This window comes from Mustela lutreola, chromosome 2, assembly GCF_030435805.1.
Source record: "Mustela lutreola isolate mMusLut2 chromosome 2, mMusLut2.pri, whole genome shotgun sequence".
In the NCBI taxonomy this organism is placed as follows: Eukaryota; Metazoa; Chordata; class Mammalia; order Carnivora; family Mustelidae; genus Mustela; species Mustela lutreola.
In genome coordinates this window covers 212,431,593-212,450,503 of record NC_081291.1, presented here as the reverse complement: position 1 = coordinate 212,450,503, position 18,911 = coordinate 212,431,593, and the positions used below count along the sequence as shown (strand labels likewise).

Below are 18,911 nucleotides of genomic sequence, written 5' to 3'. Positions count from 1 at the left end.
AGGGGAATGTAAATGTTTGTCCATGAAGGATTAAATGGAAATCTACTTATTTACAAATGAGAGAAGGGATTTGAGTTTGTAGTATTTTAGGCAAATACAAACAGCCACACCTACAGAATCAATGAATTAGGCGATATTTTTGCTTTTATAAAAATATTGTATGTTGAAGTTTAAATATATGATTACTATAAATGTTAACCATATTAAATCAATCTGTTTACTCAAATGCATGTTATAAAGGAGATGTGTTCCTGGAAACAGGTTTATATTTTTAAAGAGTATTATTGCCAGTTTATCTGTTCTGTACAAGGCTGAGGTGGCCTTGCATCCTTTGGCCACTGTCAGCTTGGTAGTTGAGGAAGCCAGTCTTACGTAAACCAGGAAATAGGACCTTTCCATTGTCCCTGTTGCCTCTTAAAGATTCATCTGAACCAGATTCTTTTGTTATAATAAGATGCTCTGAACCCGTTTCCCATTTTTCTAGTGATATTTAAAATTTTGGCATTGGCCTCTGGAGCTTAAAGAGAGGTACTCTAATGTGCCGCACTGAACTCTCTAACAGAGTAAAACAGTGGTCATTTTAAAGGCTGGTGGGAAAGTAGTTTGAGTGTATCTCTGTGTGGTATCTCTATGAAAAGGGCAGTAACTTGGGTACATACATTTTATGTTGAGTTATGGTCCACAAATGTAGGGACTAATTTCTTTTAAAAGTGAGAGAAAGGACGTATCTTAGGTGCTTTTGTTGCCCTGCTGTTGGGCATACCACAGTGTTTACTAAGTGATAGGAATAATGTTGGCCATTGTGAATTCATTTAGATCTGAAACGGAGGATAGGTTCTGTATATGTTCATTGGGGTTTCAAGGCGAGTCTGAAGAGTGTGTGAAGAGACAAGGTCTTTGCCTCGTTTGTCCATTTCATAAATTCTACCTTTTTACTGTGGTATTTAGAGTATTTTACTTTTAGACCCGACATGTGGAAGCTCACTGCGTTCACATTTTTCCCAACTGCCAAAGTGATTGACTTTAAATTGTGGTGGCTATTGGGGAACCACGAGAGGTTAATAAGATCCAAATCAGAAATGAAGAACGCACTCATTTTAATGAAGTTAAATATTTAATGTTAGAATATTTATCACCTGTCAAAATAGATATAGTAATTTCAGCATATTTAACTATGTGTATTTTATCCCATTTAATCTCAACAAGAGGCAGGTATTATCTCATTTCTGGGGCACACGTCCAAGGTCATTCCTAAGTGAGATTATATTTCACCAAACATACTTCTTTTTAAGCATGTGAAAGAAGGTGTGTCTAAGTAAATACCAAAGCTGGTGAGTTTTCATGTTGAAAGTTATAAATCGCTGTATATGTATTTTCAGTTCTACTCTGTTTAGTCCTTAAGTCTGACAGAATTCTATCGGACCACATATTGCGAGGAGCAGAAACTGAAGTTAGAAACTCATACAAAAAATTTGGGAGGGAGCAGTACTTGTTAAATGTTTGCTGAGCCAGAACCACATTGGAGGAAGGAAGTGGTTCAAACTGATGTTGGGGGGCGTGGGGAATACTTAAAGTATGGGGTTTGCTCTTGAGTTTTTTTTACCTGTGTCACCCAAACATTTCTGTGAACCATTGCTGATCAAGAGTCCTAACCCATAATTTGCTCAAAGGCAAATGAGGTACATGAGGAAATAGTACATATTCTAACCTCTGGAACAATTTCCAGTGTTAGTGTTACAGTAACAGGAGTTAACTCCCATTGGTCATATAGTATATTTGCCTTGTGATGTTGATATTTGCAAAGAAATAGATGATGCCTTTCTGTTATTAAGTGGTGAACTGAGACATGCATACTGCTTGCCAGATCATTCTAAATGATGGATTGTTGAATTTGTATGACTTAACACCAAAACATGAGCAAAGCCTCATGTAAATGGGAAATAAAACCAGTAAGTCCTCAGCGCTGTCAACAGCACCAACTTCATCCATCTTGTTGCCTTAGGAAGAATGAGTAGATGAAGAATGGCTGAACTTTGAGCATACTTCATCACTGGGGCCTAGCAAGAACCTGTAAAATGAACTCTCCGCTGGTCTGTCAGTCTTTATAAGCATTACTGTACCATATAGTAAGGCATCCTAACGACAAGGAATCAGAGCCCTCTCTCTTCAGTGGATTTTCTGGGCCCGTGACCCCCATTTGTTTCTAGTATTGACTTTAAAACGTAAAATTTCCTAAAAGTACACCTGAGCTGTTTAAAACGTAAAATTTCCTAAAAGTACACCTGAGCTGGCCTTTAGTTGGCTCAGATAGTTCAGCGCTTTCTCATTAGGCCTAGTACATTGTATTTCTCAAACGTTTTAAGTATTTTGAGTGTTTTAAGTATTTTCGCCAAAACAGCTGCTGGTGAAGACTATAGGAGACTTTCCAAAATGGGTAGACTGCAATTTCCTTTTCCAGCTGATTTTGACCTCTACCAGTATGAGACCCTAATCACCTGTACACTGGTTATATAGACCTGTAGTATCTCCATAGCATATATATATATAATGTAGTATCTGTAAGACTGCATCCCGTGGTTGTGACTGGGCAGACCCTCACATTGAGTTTCTCACAGGGTAGACTTGGCTGGCAAACCACGCAAAACTGGAAGATTCTGGATTGAACTTCATTTTGATTGAAGCTCCACAGGAAACAGGTGAAAATTAAATGCCATCTTCTGCATTGCTTTACATAATTTTTATTTTTACTTTCTCTTAGGTACTCAAGGAGTTGCACCTGGTCCTGTAATTGGGCTCCAGGCACCATCCACTGGTCTTCTCGGTGCCCGACCTGGCCTGATCCCACTTCAGCGCCCTCCAGGAATGCCTCCACCTCACTTACAGAGGTTCCCTTTGATGCCACCTCGTCCCATGCCGCCGCATATGATGCACCGAGGTCCCCCTCCAGGACCGGGGGGCTTTGGAATGCCGCCACCTCATGGAATGAAAGGCCCCTTTCCACCACATGGCCCCTTTGTTCGGCCTGGCGGAATGCCAGGGCTCGGGGGCCCAGGGCCAGGCCCAGGGGGTCCTGAAGACAGAGATGGAAGGCAGCAGCAACCCCAGCCGCAGCAGCCCCCACCGCCGCAGCCGCAGCCCCAGCAGCCTCCACCCGCGCAGCAGCAGCAGCAGCAGCAGCCGCCGCCGCAGCAGCAGCCACCGCCTGCACAGCAACAACCACAGCCGTTTAGAAATGATAACAGGCAGCAGTTCAATTCAGGTAGAGACCAAGAGAGGTTTGGAAGAAGATCTTTTGGAAATAGGGTGGAAAATGACCGGGAACGGTATGGGAGCCGTAATGATGATAGAGATAATAGTAACCGTGAAAGGAGAGAGTGGGGAAGAAGGAGCCCTGACCGGGACAGGCACAGAGACTTGGAAGAGAGAAATAGACGCTCTAGTGGGCATCGAGACAGAGAGAGAGATTCTAGAGATAGAGAGTCTCGTAGAGATAAGGAAGAAAACCGAGGAAAGGAGAAGCCCGAGGTGACAGACAGGGCAGGTGGTAACAAAACCGCTGAACCTCCCATTAGCCAAGTGGGAACCGTAGACACTGTTTCAGAACTTGGTAAGGGGGAGTCTGAGTCTGCCGTTGTAAAACCTTCTGAAGAGCTACCTGCTGAGGCTACCTCATCCGTTGAACCCGAAAAGGATTCTGGCTCAGCAGCAGAGGCTCCTCGTTAGAGACTGGCATTTGTGGAATGTGACCGTGACACTTCCGGAGTGTAGAGCTTGAGGTGTACAGATGCTGTATTATATTGCTCCTGCTATACCGCAGCCCCGCAGTAGTTGGTGGGGAATTGTAAGCAATTTGATTGCTTCCCTTCTATTTAAAAATAGCCACAAAATAACAAAAAATACTGAAAATATGAATAAATATTACCCTTTTTGCTGTAACTTTTTAAAAGTTTTGACTTTAAAAAGTTTACAAATCGTAATTAGAAGTGCTCTCTATTTTTTTTTTTTTTAATTTAAGACAAGGTAACGGTGAAAGCTCCTCAAAACAATAGGGATGTTTTTAATAAACTCTATTTTCATAACAAACTTTAATGTGTGCTATTCTTCCTACACTGCATTAAGGTGGAAAAGGATTGTTCACCATCAAAGTTTGAGCTGTTAATACTGTACTGGAGTCTAAATTAGACTTGTTTATTTGATGGAAATAGACATCTTTATGTAGTTATTCTCACTTTCATTTGTACTATTTTTGAATTATAACATTTCAATCATAAGGTTTAAAGGGTTGTTTTCATGTTAACTGAAAAGCTTGTTAGTTCAGTTCAATCAAGGTTTTCTTTTTTGCCATTGGCTTTATGGTAAATGTTGCCCTAATTAACTTGTAAAAAGAGAAATTTTGCTGGGGGAAAAACTGGATCCCAAAGACCCGATTGTACTATAGAATTATCTGATTGCCTGGATATTACTTACTAGAAGTAAGTTTGAGCGTTTCCTTACCGTCCCATTAAATTTTTCAGAAGGGTAAAAAAAAAAAAATCAAGGTTAACATTTGCAACCTAAAAGCTTTCTGTCTTCTATGTTTAAGGACTTAAATGCAACCTATTGTTTCCTTATAAGCCTTGACTGTTGCCTTTCTTTACCATTTGTTAAACTCCCCTGCTGGGCAGAGGTAGACTGAACTTTTTGTCACATATAAGAACATATAAAGTATTTTCTCTTTTGCTTAAAATTGTTGGGATAACTAGAAAAGTAGATGTAGTTTATCCAAGAACTATTACGAGGAGACGTCCAAAGCCAAATCAAACCTGTATCTAAAATAATACAGAAAAGCGGTTCCATAAAACTGCTTTCCCCAGTGCCAAGGAAGAGACCTGTTGTTACACAATCCCAAGTGTTTATGGCCTTGTTGAGGCTTTTTTCCCTTAAATTACCTTTTAAACTGTCCTAGTTCTAGTGTGCTGAGCAGGTAGCTTTTTCTTTGCCCTCATCCCCAGGTAAAGCTGCTTTATTACTCTGGTTTTTAAATAGTGCTTTGCAGCAAGATCTCTGTTTCGACAGGGAGAATGTATCTAGGACACTGTTCATGTGTTCCTGGCTTGAGAAAATGAGAGAAAATCAGGCTGTTATCTGCACCTGAATTATAAGACTTGTCCTCCGTTTGATGTTGGCCCACCTGAGAGGTTTAAAAGTCCTAACTGAAACTGCTTCTGGAAAGAAATAGTACATCTGATTTAGTGTTCAGATTTCAAAGACTTAAAACCCCTATTTCCAATTTTAAGTATTGGAACCATCCTATTTCCACATGACAACACCCCTCCCCTGAAGTACTACGTGGTAATGATCACACTTGAGGCTCACAAGCCAGGCCCTATATTTCAGTCTTATCCCACACACATACCACCAAGCAGTCTATTAGTGAAATCCGTTACGGTTTCTAAATTCTGACAGTGATTTTAACCACTTCTGTTCTTTTTATCACCAATTTTAAAACTGAGAACACTACAAAATTGTCCTTTTCCAAATTGGCTTTTCTTCTCCTAACCAATATCCTACATTTGGTAAAAGTATAGCATATATTTATGATCAATCAGAACTGTACCTTATTTCTGATTTCCCTATCAGAAATACTCTACAATTACCAATTGATAACTGTAATCCAGAGTCCAAAACCTCAATTAGGTTAACATTTCATTTAAAAGTAGTTTTTCATGGGTACATAGTTAAATATTTACAACAGGAGAACTACACCTAAACTTACTAATTGGATGCGTAAATTCTTAAGTACCCATAACCCACATTCAAACATTTCCTTGGTCCCATCTTAAAATGCTACGGTATTTTAAATGGCTAATTTGAAAGCAGACTGTGTCAACCTCTACTTTTATTATAAACTAAATAAATGTTTGTAGGTGTATGAAACGTGGAATATGTGCCATTTTGGCAGGTAGATAAATTTACTCTTAGCTGAGGCTTACTATTCACAGTTTCACTAAAAGTTATCAAAGGGCTTTCTCAAACCATAACATTTACTTTTTAAAATAAACTTAAAATACTTTTTGAATCAAAATGCTAAGTAGCTAACCAGGGAAACCACCTTAATTTCCCTGAAGCTGACAAAGGATAGCTGTCCAACCAAGATTCAAATTGAGGTGTTAGCTAAAAGACCAGCTGCTAGAAATTTAAACCCTCTTCCATCATTCTAAACACTTTGAAAAGCAACCTCTATGAAACAGGTCGTATCTGTCAACACATTACTAACTGTTCCATTCGAGCGCTCTGTAGGAGTATCAAGAGCTAATTATTAGTAGAGTTTCAATTTGGATACTTGAACAGGTTCAAGATGCAGTGCCATATGGTGTATTTATTGCGGGCTTGAATGAGAATTGAAGAAATTCACACAATTAAGTTTAATACCCACATATGATTATTAAGCCTGGCAAAATACAGAGATTGTTGAAACAGACATTTTAACTGAATAGGAGTTTTATAAAATTATATAAATCTTCCAAGTGATCATAAATCAGTTCTCATTACAGGTACTTTTTAAAGCAATTAAAAAGTCACACAAATTACACTCTTAAGGTTACAGTGTTTAATGTTTATCAAGTTAAATTTCTACAACTAGCAAGGTAACAGAGGAGCTACCAGGACTCAGATCACATCCTAGGGAATGTTTACTTGGCGATCCCAATGACACCACAAGCCAAACGACTCCCGGCGTTTCCCGTCTTTGTACTCTCTTCATTGCCACCTCTGCCCAAGTCATCTTGTTTCTCATGGACCTTTAAAAAGTTTTGAGAACATTAACATAGCACAATCAAGTAATTACCACCTATTCCCAACAATACCCAAAAGATTTTTAAGAACCACTTAATACTAGAAAAGACCATGTTAAAATAATCCTAGCATGGAAATACACTAATGTTTAATCTAGTGGTAAACAACAGAAACTACTATTCAAAGCTTTTTCTTTGTGATAGAGACTAAGTTCATTGTAAACACTAGGTAAGTGTTGCTATCTCTAAATGAAATACTAAAAACCCGGGACAAGTGTTACAAGCTGCCATGTGCCAGTTTGAATCCTCCACGAGAAATTTTAGTAGCCTGAGTTAATAACCTTCTTTCATAATAAACACTTTAGAAGAAAAAAAAAAAAAAGGAAAAGGAAAGTGAATTTTAAAAAACCCAAAAACGTGCCTCATGAACTACCAGTCTGTAAATAAGTATCTTCAACTATTTAAACAATAGTATTTTAAAATTGGCTCCTCAAACATTGATCAATGATTTTTCTGCTTCACAACCATAGCTGAAGAAAACTCTAGGGTCACCCGGAAGGAAAGGACTACAGAAGGTTAACTGTCCTCTGGGGCAGGCAACACAGAGTCCACGCCACTTGGGGACTACGAGAACCAGATGCAGCTCCCATGGGTAACTCAGGGCAATCGCTTCCCACAAGTTTAACAAATGGTGGTGACCTGCAAATATGAACAAATACCAATACTGAGGTCTGTCTCATTTGGACGTCACGAAATGTTCTGTGGAACTACAAGGGGGACACTCAATCACGGCAGGAAAATCCGGCCATTTTAAAACCAGACGGTGACAACTACTGTTTCTCCACGATACAGATCTAGTACGACCAAATGAAACCTACTTAATTACCACATCTCTGCAGAACAGTGTCACAACCAACCTACATCAACCTAATTCACCTTCACTGTGATCATCAAAGTAATTGCTTTTCTTAATCTGGACTGAAGGTACAATGTGTGTGGATCCTTAGAAACCAGGAATAATAATCATGAATCCATGGAAAGATACATGTCTGTGTATTAGAAGAAATGGTATGCACATCCTAGCATACAAAAACTCACCACCATTGTGCGGCCAATGATGGAATAGTCTCCTGAGAGTGAGATCAGAGAATCTTCCATAGACACAATGGCCACGCCATCCTTGCCAGCAGTCACATTGCCCAGGTCTCCAACATGCCTAACAGGGAAAGAGTCATCAGGAACTGGGGCTGACTTCCATTTAACATCAGGCTAGTTGGTGAATTAAGTTAATGACTGAGTCATACATAAGGGTAGGTATGGTATGTATCAAACAGGACCCACTCTTCCAGATCGACAGAATTTTGGGACATACAAACTAGAAACAACTGACATTCTAGACACGCTGCTCTTCAAAGCTTCCAATCTACAAGGTAATGCTATGGGCAGAACTGCGGGATGGGGACACATCTCTGATTTCAGAGGTAAAGTACTGAAGGGGAAACTTGAAGTTACTGAGTTACACCTGTTAATTCTTGGCCTGGCTAAGAATGCTATGCCTCAGGCCTGTTATAAAAATAAATTCAGCCCTGTCCTTAAATTTAATATTTTCCTGAAAGGCTCTCAGGAAACACACATGCAAATGGACTCACTGAATTTTCAGTATCAAATTTTTACCTACAAGGCTTCCTATGTTTCACAATGATGGTTTATGTTGCTGGTGGTTGACGTACTGTTACTCATGACATTTCCTGTATTAGTTCCCTCTGGCACTTGTATCAGTTCTATATTCAATAAATGCTACAAAACCAAATCAAGTCCCCATGTGTCAATTCCTCAGCCCAGAGAGTAAGCTGCTCTAGTACCTGGGGCAAAGGGGTTACTTGGTGGGGGCAACAAATTCAAGAGCAGAGGTGGGAAGGCCTACTCAGTGATGTCAGCATGCAATCTGCAAGTAGATACCCGTCCTGACCCCAACAAGCCATCGCCAAAATTTTAGTTAAGAGTTAAAGCACTTCGTCACTCACCTCTCTTGGTCTTTCGGCCCACCGTGATTTTTGGATAGAGGATTAAAGTGAGGACCTGCACTGGTACAGCCTATTTACCAAAAACAAAAAGGTAGCCAAATTAGGAATCAGAATTTCAAAACAAATTCTAAAAAGAAACTGGTCATTGCTAAAACCTCAAATACAGAAAATGCTGACCTACATCATGACTTCTAGGTTCATAAAGAGAGAAAGCAACACCTCAGTATAAACAAAATAGGCGAGCAGTAGAAACAAGTTCTAACTACTCTGTAACACCATTAAAGGTAATATCCTTCTCTGGGCTTTGATCTCCTCACTGCCCTGTAAAACAACAGGGCAGGACGTGATCATCATGGTTCTTCTATTATTAAAATCCCATGATTAGGATCCTGTTTGTGAGGTGGCATACCATACCTACAAGAAGCTGACCACCCCAGCAACATACAACCAGCAACCACTGTGTCAGTGCCCTTTACTTGGGGCAAGCAGACTGGACACGGCACCTTAGAGCTACGAGCCCAGGCTGTTGCCTCACAGAACTCCACAGAGTGCCATTCAGAATAGTCTGTGAAAATGGCGCTCCTGTGCCTCACGGAAAGCCAATCTCACAGACGACATCATCAATGCAGAAGGCTCGTTAGTGACAGGCTTTCTTCACTTGGCAGGTGACGGAGTTTCCATGGCTTACAGCTTCTACCCAGCATCCCCAGAGAGAAGACACACAGGTCACAGGAAGTAGCACGGTAAATCAAAGACACAGGGCAAATGCCACCCAACACAAAGTGGTTTAAAAAAAAAAGCAACCTGAGGAATTTTAATTGTCGAACTGGCTCAAAGCTGGTCATTAAATCACAATTTTTATAGGAACCAAATTACAGAACAGAAAAACAAATCCAGCAAGACGAATAAATCAAGTTCTCATCATAAAAAGTAAACACTGAGTTCACATTACTCGAATATGGTAAAAGATGACTAAATGCATATAAGCTTTTGTTAACTTGCTTCTAATCCCAAAGTGAGAAAACGAAACTCAAACAAAAACACCAACAGTTTACACTATTTGTTCAGACTGTATCTTACTTCTGTCCTACTAAGGTTCTTGTGTTGGAGGTACAAGCTACTCTTACAGGTAATGCCAATAAACGCAGACCCGGTGCTGGCAGCACCCACCCTCAACCCAGCTCACAAAGGCCTGAGATTACTATGGAAGGTAAGAGTAGCTTAATTTTTTGTTTTCTTAAAAAATACCTGAGGGCATCTGGGTGGCTCAGGTCATGATCTCAGGGCCCTGGGATCGAGTCCCACATCGGGCTCTCTGCTTGGCAGGGAGCCTGCTTCCTCCTCTCTCTCTCTGCCTGCGTGTCTGCCTACTTGCGATCTCTGTCAAATAAACAAATACATCTTAAAAAAAAAAAAATACTTGAAGCTCTCATAATCAAGGTATAATCATGATTTAAAAAAAAAAAAATCAACAACTTGGGGCACCTGGGTGGCTCAGTGTGTTAAAGCCTTCAGCTCAGGTCATGATGCGGGGTCCTGGGATCAAGCCCCAAGTCGGGCTCTCTGTTCAGCAGGAAGCCTGCTTCCCCCTCTCTGCCTACTTGTGATCTCTTTGTGTCAAATAAATAAAATCTTAAAAAAAAAAATCAACTTCTTGGGGTGCCTGGGTGGCTCAGTGGGTTAAAGCCTCTACCTTCAGCTCAGGTGATGATCTCAGGGTCCTGGGATCGAGTCCCACATTGGGCTCTCTGCTCAGCAGGGAGCCTGCTTCCTCCTCTCTCTCTGCCTGCCTCTCTGCCTACTTGTGATCTCTGTCAAATAAATAAATAAAAATCTTAAAAAAAAAAAAAAAATCAACTTCTTCCCCTTCCTTTCCACACTTAAGAATCAGTTTTGCGGGTCATTTCCCTAAGGCTGACCATAGTAATCCTATTGACTTTTTTTCTCTGCATGTTGAGGGTTTTTAATGTTTAGGGGTAGCTCTACCCAGTCTCACTTATCTTACTAGCTGAAACAAGTAGCCACTAGATCAAAACAACACCCACCTTGTGTATTATCTCCAAACTGATGGACGTGGAATCCATGCTCGCCTTCAGTCAATCCTGTAATGGTTCCTGACACCTCAACGGGCCCCTTTCCCTTTAGTCAAAGAAAAGTGCAAAAAGTTTGAGAGAGCAAGTGCTTCTGAACAAAGAAAAGAGTTGAATAATCTTTACCAATCACAGGGAAGTGGAAGGAACACGGACATGGGAGTCAAAAGATCTGTCCAAATCGCAGGCCCACCAATTTCTAGCAAGCTATTTAACTGTTCTAAGGCTGGGGACCAACACAAGGGAGATGTGACCTTGTTCTAACACTCACAGACAGCCCAGGAGCCCTACAGCCAGCATCACAATTAATAGCCAAGAAAACGCACTTAGCTGAATGGCAAGTGAGCACTAAAATGGTGGATTTGTGGATGTTGTAGGGTTTGACTCTCTTACAACGGACACCATATCCACACAGAATATAGCTATTTATATGAATAAGTTCATGACTTTTGTAAATACTTTTTTGAATACATTTGCACCTGCTGAATATATGAGTATGTATCAAACTTGTTGACCCAAATGTTGGCAGCACATGACAACACGTCATTTTCTTCATGCACACACTCTTCCATACAGCAAGCATTCAGATTCGCCACCCAAAAAAAAAGAAAAGAAAAAGACACCCTGGAAACGTCCAACAGGTTACCCTAGGATCCCGGTTCTCCACTCTCTCACTAGGGGTATTTACCTGTCTCCAGCATAGCTATTTTTTATTAATAGCCAGAAAATATCCTATCCCACTTTCCCGGGAGACTGATTCTGGTCTAAGCCAAGTTACTGTTTCCTAAAGTCATTTTAGGCCCTCAAACCTAGAAAACCACCTCCCCACTTGAGACCGAAAAGAAAGGGCAGTTAAAAACACTACAGCAGGGGCGCCTGGGTGGCTCAGTGGGTTAAAGCCTCTGCCTTTGGCTCAGGGCGTGATCCCAGGATCCTGGGATCAAGCCCCACATCAGGCTCTCTGCTCAGCGGGAAGCCTGCTTCCTCCTCTCTCTCTGCCTGCCTCTCTACCTACTTGTAATCTCTCTCTGTCAAATAAATAAAATCTTTAAAAAAAAATTAAAAAAACCAAACTACAGCAGCACACCGCTATCTCCGTGAAAGCAATGGTGATAGGTAACAGTGCTGCAGGGCTGCATACAGAAATAAAGACCTTTTGCAGCTAAGAGATCTTAGGAACAAAAATAAAACACAAGTAGTATCCATACCACACAGTTATACACATGATGGTGTCTTTTTTTTTTTTTTTTAAATAGCCAAGGCCAACAGTTACAAGAGGTGTTAGCCTCCGTGGCTCAAGAAAGTAGTATGTCAACTTCTGCCCTTCTTTGCTTTTCTTTGAGAACAGACTAGGATTCTTCTAAGCTGTAGCTCTGGAAAAACTAAAACGTGAACGTTAGTCCCTCAAATGCACTGTGTTACCGACAGCACAGAGACAAAAGGGCAGGTTCTTCCAAGTCGCCATTAATGGGTAATACACAGAGCACACATGAGCATTTCAACAGTCAGCGACCTGGGTGCCACCCTATAGGGCCAGACAGTTACCTTAACTGACTGAAACAGGTCAGGGAAGCAAAAAGCATAAACTCATCCTGCAGGGTGCTGTCCTGACCTAATAAGGGCTCAGTGTGGCTTCCCTTTTTCAAGAGAAGCTAGTAATTTGGTCTTATAGGTCAAACTTCTGATTTTTAGAAATTGGAAATGAATCCAAAATTTTAAACACTATACACCAAACAAATACAGTTTATTTTCAATTTAACATTCCTGCATATCCGTAGAGCTGTAATGCTTAACTACACTAGGTACAAACAGCACCACCAAAATGAAGTTTGGAACTGAGAAAAAGAGGGAGCCCCACAAGAGACTCAGGGAAGATGGAAAAAACTCGGTTATGTATGGATTCACAGCTTGACTTCTGAAGGTAACACCCATGCCATTTCTCCAAGGCCAAAGGAAAGGTATTCCACAGAGGCTTCTGAGATTTTTTAGTACTGGCAGAATTACAAAGCGAAGAAGAGTGAAACAAAGTCTGGCAAGTGAAAACAGCAAAATTTTAGTCAATGACAAAGCCTTTTTCCAGAAAATTTGGAAACCACTTAAAGGAAAAAATCAAGCTCCCTCGCATAAATTTCAAAGATTACTTTTCCCGTCCTCTCACATTTTTGCATGCCACTTTAAAGATTAAATCTCAGCACCTGGGTGGCTCAGTCATTAAGCATCTGCCTTCAGTTCACGTCAGGATCCCAGAGTTCTGGGATCGAGCCCAGCATCAGGGCTCCCAGCTCAGCGGGAAACCTGCTTCTCCCTCTCTCCCTGTCTCTGTCAAATAAATAAACAAAAAAGTCTTAAAAGAAATATTAAATCTCATTCATGTATTAAGCATTCTGTTATGATTATCAAGCCAAGTACAACAGACAATTTTCCATCAGTTCCTAACCTCACTAAGATTTGGGGAACAAGTCTTACCACAAGCACGTTCCTTGTAAAACATGTGTTTTGCAATATTATTAATGAGCACTTTTGTATAGTTTATTCTTTGACCATTTCAGTAATGGGCCTATTGGTAGAGCAATTTCAAAAACCACTTTACAGAGATTTTGGTTAAATGAATGCTCCAACAACAGAGTTAAGTGAACTCCACATCTCCTGCCTTCCAACTCCTAAAAACCCCATCCACTTCCCTCTACCAACAGTTCTCAATTCTTGGTGCAAATCAGTACTACTGTGGAAACTTTGAAAACAGCGAAGCTCAGACTGCACCCCAACAGATTTTGATAAAACTAATCTGGAGTTGGCCCCAGAAATCAACATTTTTTAAAAAGCTCCCCAAACAAGCCTACTATACACCCAGGGTTTAAAAAAACAAACAACAACAACAAAAAAAATCACAGGTCTGGAAAACAACCAACAGGGGAGTCCATTAGCTCTCTTGCTTCTGGAGCTTTGCAGGTGGAAAAGGAGCTTTGTCCAAGGCCATTTTCTCTGCCTTTACAGCCTGACCATGACCCAGAGCAAGGGTCAGCAAACTTTTCTGTAAGGGGCCACACAAGGTCTCTGCCCTGTTCAAGTCAAAAAACAAACCGAGACCAGCCTTGAAAATTCCCTGATCAGACAAAACCAATTTAGTCACACAAGCATAGCTTAACTGGCTTATTTTGTAAGACTAACTTGACCTGGGTCATTTCTTATTTATGCCTCTGAAAATCCTAAGCAAAAGGTCAAACTGTTTGCATCCCAAGGCCGGTCTTTGGTAAACACTAACCAATTTCTTATTCTTATTTAAGAAAACTGTGGCGACCCATGACTGTGAAAAATAGTCCAGTCCCTGCCTTCTCACTCTGTAAGCTGCTTCACGGCAATACACCCCCTCATTCCATGGTTTGGTCTGAGCGCTCCCGGGTCCCGACTATCTCCCGGCGTGTGCACAATAAAGCTTTTACTAATTACTACCTCAGGGACTCAAGGGTTTCATCTCGGACTTGTCAGTCGCATGATTCTTGTTTTTCAGGACCTTCTGAACGAACCGTGCACCGGACACCCTCTTAGCTCCGGGGCTGCACAACACCCGCCCCGGCACCGGCTGTGCCCGCAGGCTGCAAGCTGCAGACCCCTGGGCGGAAAGGAAGCCCCGAAGTGGGGTTACGGATGCGACCGAGCCCAGGTGGCCCCGCCGCACTCCCCACCCCCGCCCCGGACGTCAAGGGCGGGCCAGGCCCGAGACTGCGCAACTCCGTATCCTGGAGCCTCAGGACCCAGAAAACGACCCCGCAAGGAAGGGCCACAGCCGCCTCAAGCACCTCCTCCGCCCGACCTACAGACGCCGGGGCGGCGGCCCAGGCCCGCGGGCCAGCCAGCCTCCGCGCTCCCCGCCGGGCCCGCTCTCTGAGCTCCCCCTACCCACAGGCCCGCTAGGGTCAGCCGCGGCTCCTTCCCTGCACCCCCGCCCAGGCCTCGCCACGCACCGCCGCCCCCGCCGGGCCCGCCCGGTGACTCAGCACTCGGCCGCCACACCGCCGCGGGGCAGAGGCCTCGGGCGGCGCGAACCCGCAAACCCCGCGCGGCGGGGGCGTGACGAGGGCGGCCCGAGGGCCCGCCGGCCGCCGCTCCGGGGCACAGGTGCGCGGGCACCGCCTCGCCGCTGGCCTCCGCCCCAGCCCTTGCCTTCTGCACGAAGTGGATGGTGCCCTCCACCGGGCCCTGGCCCTTCAACACGCACACGGCCTTCATCTCCATGACTCGCGAGGGAGCGCTCCGGTCCGGGCTCCGAGGGCGGCAGGGACCCCGAGGACAACGCAGGACGCCGCAGGAGACGCCGACGCAAACCGAGGTGGTCGCGCCGCGCTCTTATAGGCCGGCGCTCCGCGCCCCGCCCACCCTGGCCTGGAACCAATCGCCGCCCGCGCGCTCAGCCCGCTCCCCACGGGGCGTCGGCGCGCGAGTGGCCAGGAGTGACCGGCCGGGGGCGGGGCCACGGGGCCGCGTGGGGAACCCTGCGTCCCGCGCCGCCGGCTCCCTCCGCCCGGAAACATGGAACTGTGGAAAAATTCGGCCTTTCTCTTCCAGTCCGTAGATCTCTGTGCGCCAAAGGGGAAAAATGAGGTACACGTGGCACGCGTTTGATACTCTACGTCACTTTGTGTGGAAGCGTCAGGGGTTGTCAGGGCATAGTCTCGTCTGTGCCTCAGGAACTGGGACTGTCGAGCGCGGCGCTTTTTGGCGTTTCGTTGGTCGTCCTGCGTTCTGGGCTTGGCGACGGTGTGGAAGCGGCGCGTCCTCTCCCCGCCCCGCCTTTGCTTCCCTGCAGTTTCCTCAGCCCCTGGCGCGCGGCGTTACCAATCTGGTGAGCGGAATCCTGTGTTCTTGTCGCCTTTTCCCTGCTGGACGAGGCCCACCGCCGTGAAAACACCGGAGCGCCGGCGCCGTGCCTCCCGCACCTCGCTCGTGTGTTGTCGGCTCTACTGCCTCGACGGGGCGCCAGTCGTTCCTCCAGACCCGCAGGCTCACTCAGCCTTCAACGGAGATATTTCTCTCTCTTTTTTTTTTTAAAGATTTTATGTATTTATTTGACAGAGATCACAAGTAGGCAGAGAGAGAGGAAGGGAAACAGGCTCCCTGCTGAGCAGAGAGAGCCCGATGGGGGGGCTCGATCCCAGGACCCTGGGATCATGACCTGAGCCCAAGGCAGTCTCAACCCACTGAGCCACCCAGGCGCCCCAAGGGAAATACTTCAAAAACATGTTATGAAATGAGCCAACAGTCCAAAATGTGTGCATTTTGAGGATAAACCTACGCACTGTGCGCTCAGAAATGTCTAGAAAAATGTACAGGAGACTGCAGCACCTTTTACTGAGTTCTCTTAGAATATTTTTTTTCACAACGGGCCGTTTTGTTTGCAGCGATAGCGCTTTGGGAATGCCACCCACCCTCCCCCCTGACACCCGCACTTTTGTTGGGGGAGTAGTTTGATAAGCCGTGGGGGCTGGGGAGCCTGGCAGGGGGTAGAGCCTTCGCCTTCCAACTCCACAGGGCATGCCTGAGGGAGTGCAAGCAAAGGCGGCTGAACTGTGTTTGCAGGAAGTGCCCAGCTCGCCTTCACGTGGCAGCGGGCGTTAGACTCACCCAAAGGGCGCGTTTCATTGCAGGTGGCAGTGTTTGACTGGGTGGGTCCGGGATGGGAACCCAGAACTTGCTCTTCTAACACTCGCAGGTGACACCGGTGCCGCTGGTCCAGGACCTCATTTTGAGATCCTGTGATTCGCAGGTGTTCCTCTTGCCCAGTGAAGCAGGCAAATTGGGGCCAAGAGCTGGACATACCTGACTCCAAAGAAGAGATGGGGAAAGAGTCCTGAAAAGAAAAGTGGAAACAGGGAGACCAGGACAGGGACCAAGAAGGGACAGACTGGAGAAGAACCGTCTGCCTCCTGGGGATTTCTGTGCTGTTTGCTTTGTGGTATGATCCTCCCCAATTCCTGACAACTCTGCACCACAGTCCCTGTTTCCCTCTAATGCAGGATTCACTTGTAAGGATGACAAAATACTGAGGCCTAATTCAGTGCCAGAGTGGAACAAAGACAGGGGCTGCTTCAGCCTCATCTGGGCTACACTTTCTCTCAATTACTTCTTAAGACCCTCGGATTCTAAGGCATCCTCTGATTCTAAGGCGTCAGAGATACACAATCCACATTTTTCCATCAGCCTCTAGAAAGTGCACATATTTGTAATTTTCCTGCTTGTACTTACTAGTATTCTCCAGATAATTGGCATATGCTACTAAGTTGCATAAATGTGCAAATGCTAGCCAAAGGGCCTTTGCCCAAGGTCTAAGTTTCTTTGGGTTCCAGGAAGTGAGAGAGTCTGGTTTCAGTTCATTGTATGAACTTGCCAGCGGACCAGCCCAGGGACCAACCCCTGGATACAAAGAGCAGCCCTAGGTCAGGGAGTTGGTCCTCTTTGAGATACTCCCTTGAAGCCGGGACAGCCCCGTTTTGCTCAGTGGAAGGGCTTTGTCTCCTACAGGTTTCAAGGACCCTGGAGATACTCTAAAATCATTGCCAGTGCTGCCCCTACCACCGGGGCAAGGGAGTCCCTGGCCCTGGGCCCTGTACTTTAGAAGGCCCTGTTCTGTCCTTCCCTAAGCCCGATCTCCTGTGGGGGAGAGTCTGTGGAGCCAAGAGGGTGTTCCTGCCCAGAACCTTACCCCTCCTAGAACAGGATTAAGGAATTTAAATACAGGCATACCTCATTTTTTGCGCTTCACTTTAATGCACTTTGCAAACATATTTTTTTATGAACCAAAGGTTTGTGGCAACCCTGATCAGGCAAGTCTGTGGACACCATTTTTCTTTTCTTTCTTTTTTTTCCCAAAGATTTTATTTTTAAGTAATCTCTACACCCAGTGCCAGGCTCTAACTCATAACCCTGAGCTCAAGAGTTACCTGCTCCACTGACTGAGCCAGCCAGGTACCCACGGGCACTGTATGTCCAGCAGCCTTTGCTCACTTCATTTCTCTGTGTCACGTTTTTGGTAATTCTTGCAGGATTTCAGACTTTTTTATTACCCATTATATTTGTTATGATGATCTGTGGTCTGTGATTATGAACTAGCTGATAGTTCAGATGATGGTTAGCATTTTTTAGCAATAAGGTATTTTTAAGTTAAGGTATATACATTGTTTGAGACATAATGAATGCTCTTTTTTTTTTTTTAAGATTTTATTTATTTATTTGACAGACAGCGATCACAAGTAGGCAGAGAGGCAGGCAGAGAGAGAGGGGGAAGCAGGCTCCCCACTGAGGAGAGAACCGGATGCAGGGCTTGATCCTAGGACCCTGAGATCAGGGCCTGAGCCGAAGGCAGAGACTTTAACCCACTGAGCCACCCAGCCGCCCCTAGACATAATGAATGCTCTTGCACGCTTACTATTTTGTAGTGTAAACATAACTTTTACATGCACTGGGAAACCAAAAATTTCACCCAGCTTGCTTTATTGCAATATTCACTTTATTGCAGTGGTCTGGAGCCGAACCCACAGTATCTCCAAGGTATCTTGTGATCTTGAACAGTATTTGTGTCCACCTACAGCAGGACATCTCAGTCGTGGCACTGTAACATTTTGGGTCAGTTAACTACTGTGGTGGCTGACCTGTGCCTTCCTTGTAGGATGTCTACACATCCCTGACCTCTACTCACTAGAGGCTCTTTTTTTCTTTTTTTTTTTAAGATTTTATTTATTTATTTGACAGAGAGAGATCACAAGTAGACAGAGAGGCAGGCAGAGAGAGAGAGGAAAGCAGGCTCCCCGCCGAGCAGAGAGCCTGATGTGGGACTTGATCCCAGGACCCTGAGACCATGACCCGAGCCGAAGGCAGCGGCTTAACCCACTGAGCCACCCAGGCGCCCCCCGACTAGAGGCCCTTAACACCCATCTCCTCAAGCCGTGACAGGTCTCCAGAAATTGCCAAATGTTCCCTGAGGGGCAAAATTGCCCCCAGTTGAAACTACTGTTCTAGAACACTCATTGAAG

At 44.4% G+C, this 18,911-nt stretch overlaps 2 protein-coding genes and 1 long non-coding RNA gene across 6 annotated transcripts in view; 2 read left to right on the top strand and 1 right to left on the bottom strand.

Annotated features, from left to right (window-relative positions):
* Nucleotides 1-8,583, top strand: part of SCAF4 (SR-related CTD associated factor 4) — a 71,492-nt gene extending 62,909 nt beyond the window's left edge. For 2 of the 3 annotated variants that reach the window (XM_059164579.1, XM_059164578.1), the window contains exon 20: nt 2,759-4,083. In XM_059164579.1, coding sequence (XP_059020562.1) covers nt 2,759-3,723 — 965 coding nt within the window. In that variant the 3' untranslated portion in view covers nt 3,724-4,083. Of the gene's footprint in view, nt 1-2,758; nt 4,084-7,303 lie in introns of those variants that run through there. The other variant, XM_059164581.1, reaches the window with a different exon arrangement.
* On the bottom strand, nt 6,399-15,233 carry SOD1 (superoxide dismutase 1). The gene is made up of 5 exons (XM_059164582.1): nt 15,049-15,233; nt 10,843-10,936; nt 8,798-8,867; nt 7,872-7,989; nt 6,399-6,779 (listed from the first exon to the last, which is right to left on the bottom strand). The coding sequence occupies exons 1-5, from the start codon at nt 15,118-15,120 to the stop codon at nt 6,672-6,674; spliced, it is 462 nt and encodes a 153-aa protein (XP_059020565.1). The 5' UTR covers nt 15,121-15,233; the 3' UTR covers nt 6,399-6,671.
* Nucleotides 15,234-15,303: 70 nt separating this feature from the next.
* LOC131825305 (uncharacterized) overlaps nt 15,304-18,911 on the top strand; it is a 34,150-nt gene continuing 30,542 nt past the window's right edge. For both annotated transcript variants that reach the window (XR_009351195.1, XR_009351194.1), the window contains exons 1-2: nt 15,304-15,486; nt 16,595-16,837. This is a non-coding gene — a long non-coding RNA (uncharacterized LOC131825305). The remainder of the gene's footprint in view (nt 15,487-16,594; nt 16,838-18,911) is intronic.

Bases quoted from the DNA above. Each gene is read 5' to 3' on its own strand.
- SOD1 (XM_059164582.1), bottom strand. From the start codon at position 15,120: ATGGAGATGAAGGCCGTGTGCGTGTTGAAGGGCCAGGGCCCGGTGGAG. The intron at 10,937-15,048 runs GCAAGGGCTGGG...CTTTGACTAAAG, and splicing joins CCATCCACTTCGTGCAGAAG to GGAAAGGGGCCCGTTGAGGT. The intron at 8,868-10,842 runs GTGGGTGTTGTT...TTTGGTAAATAG, and splicing joins GTTTGGAGATAATACACAAG to GCTGTACCAGTGCAGGTCCT.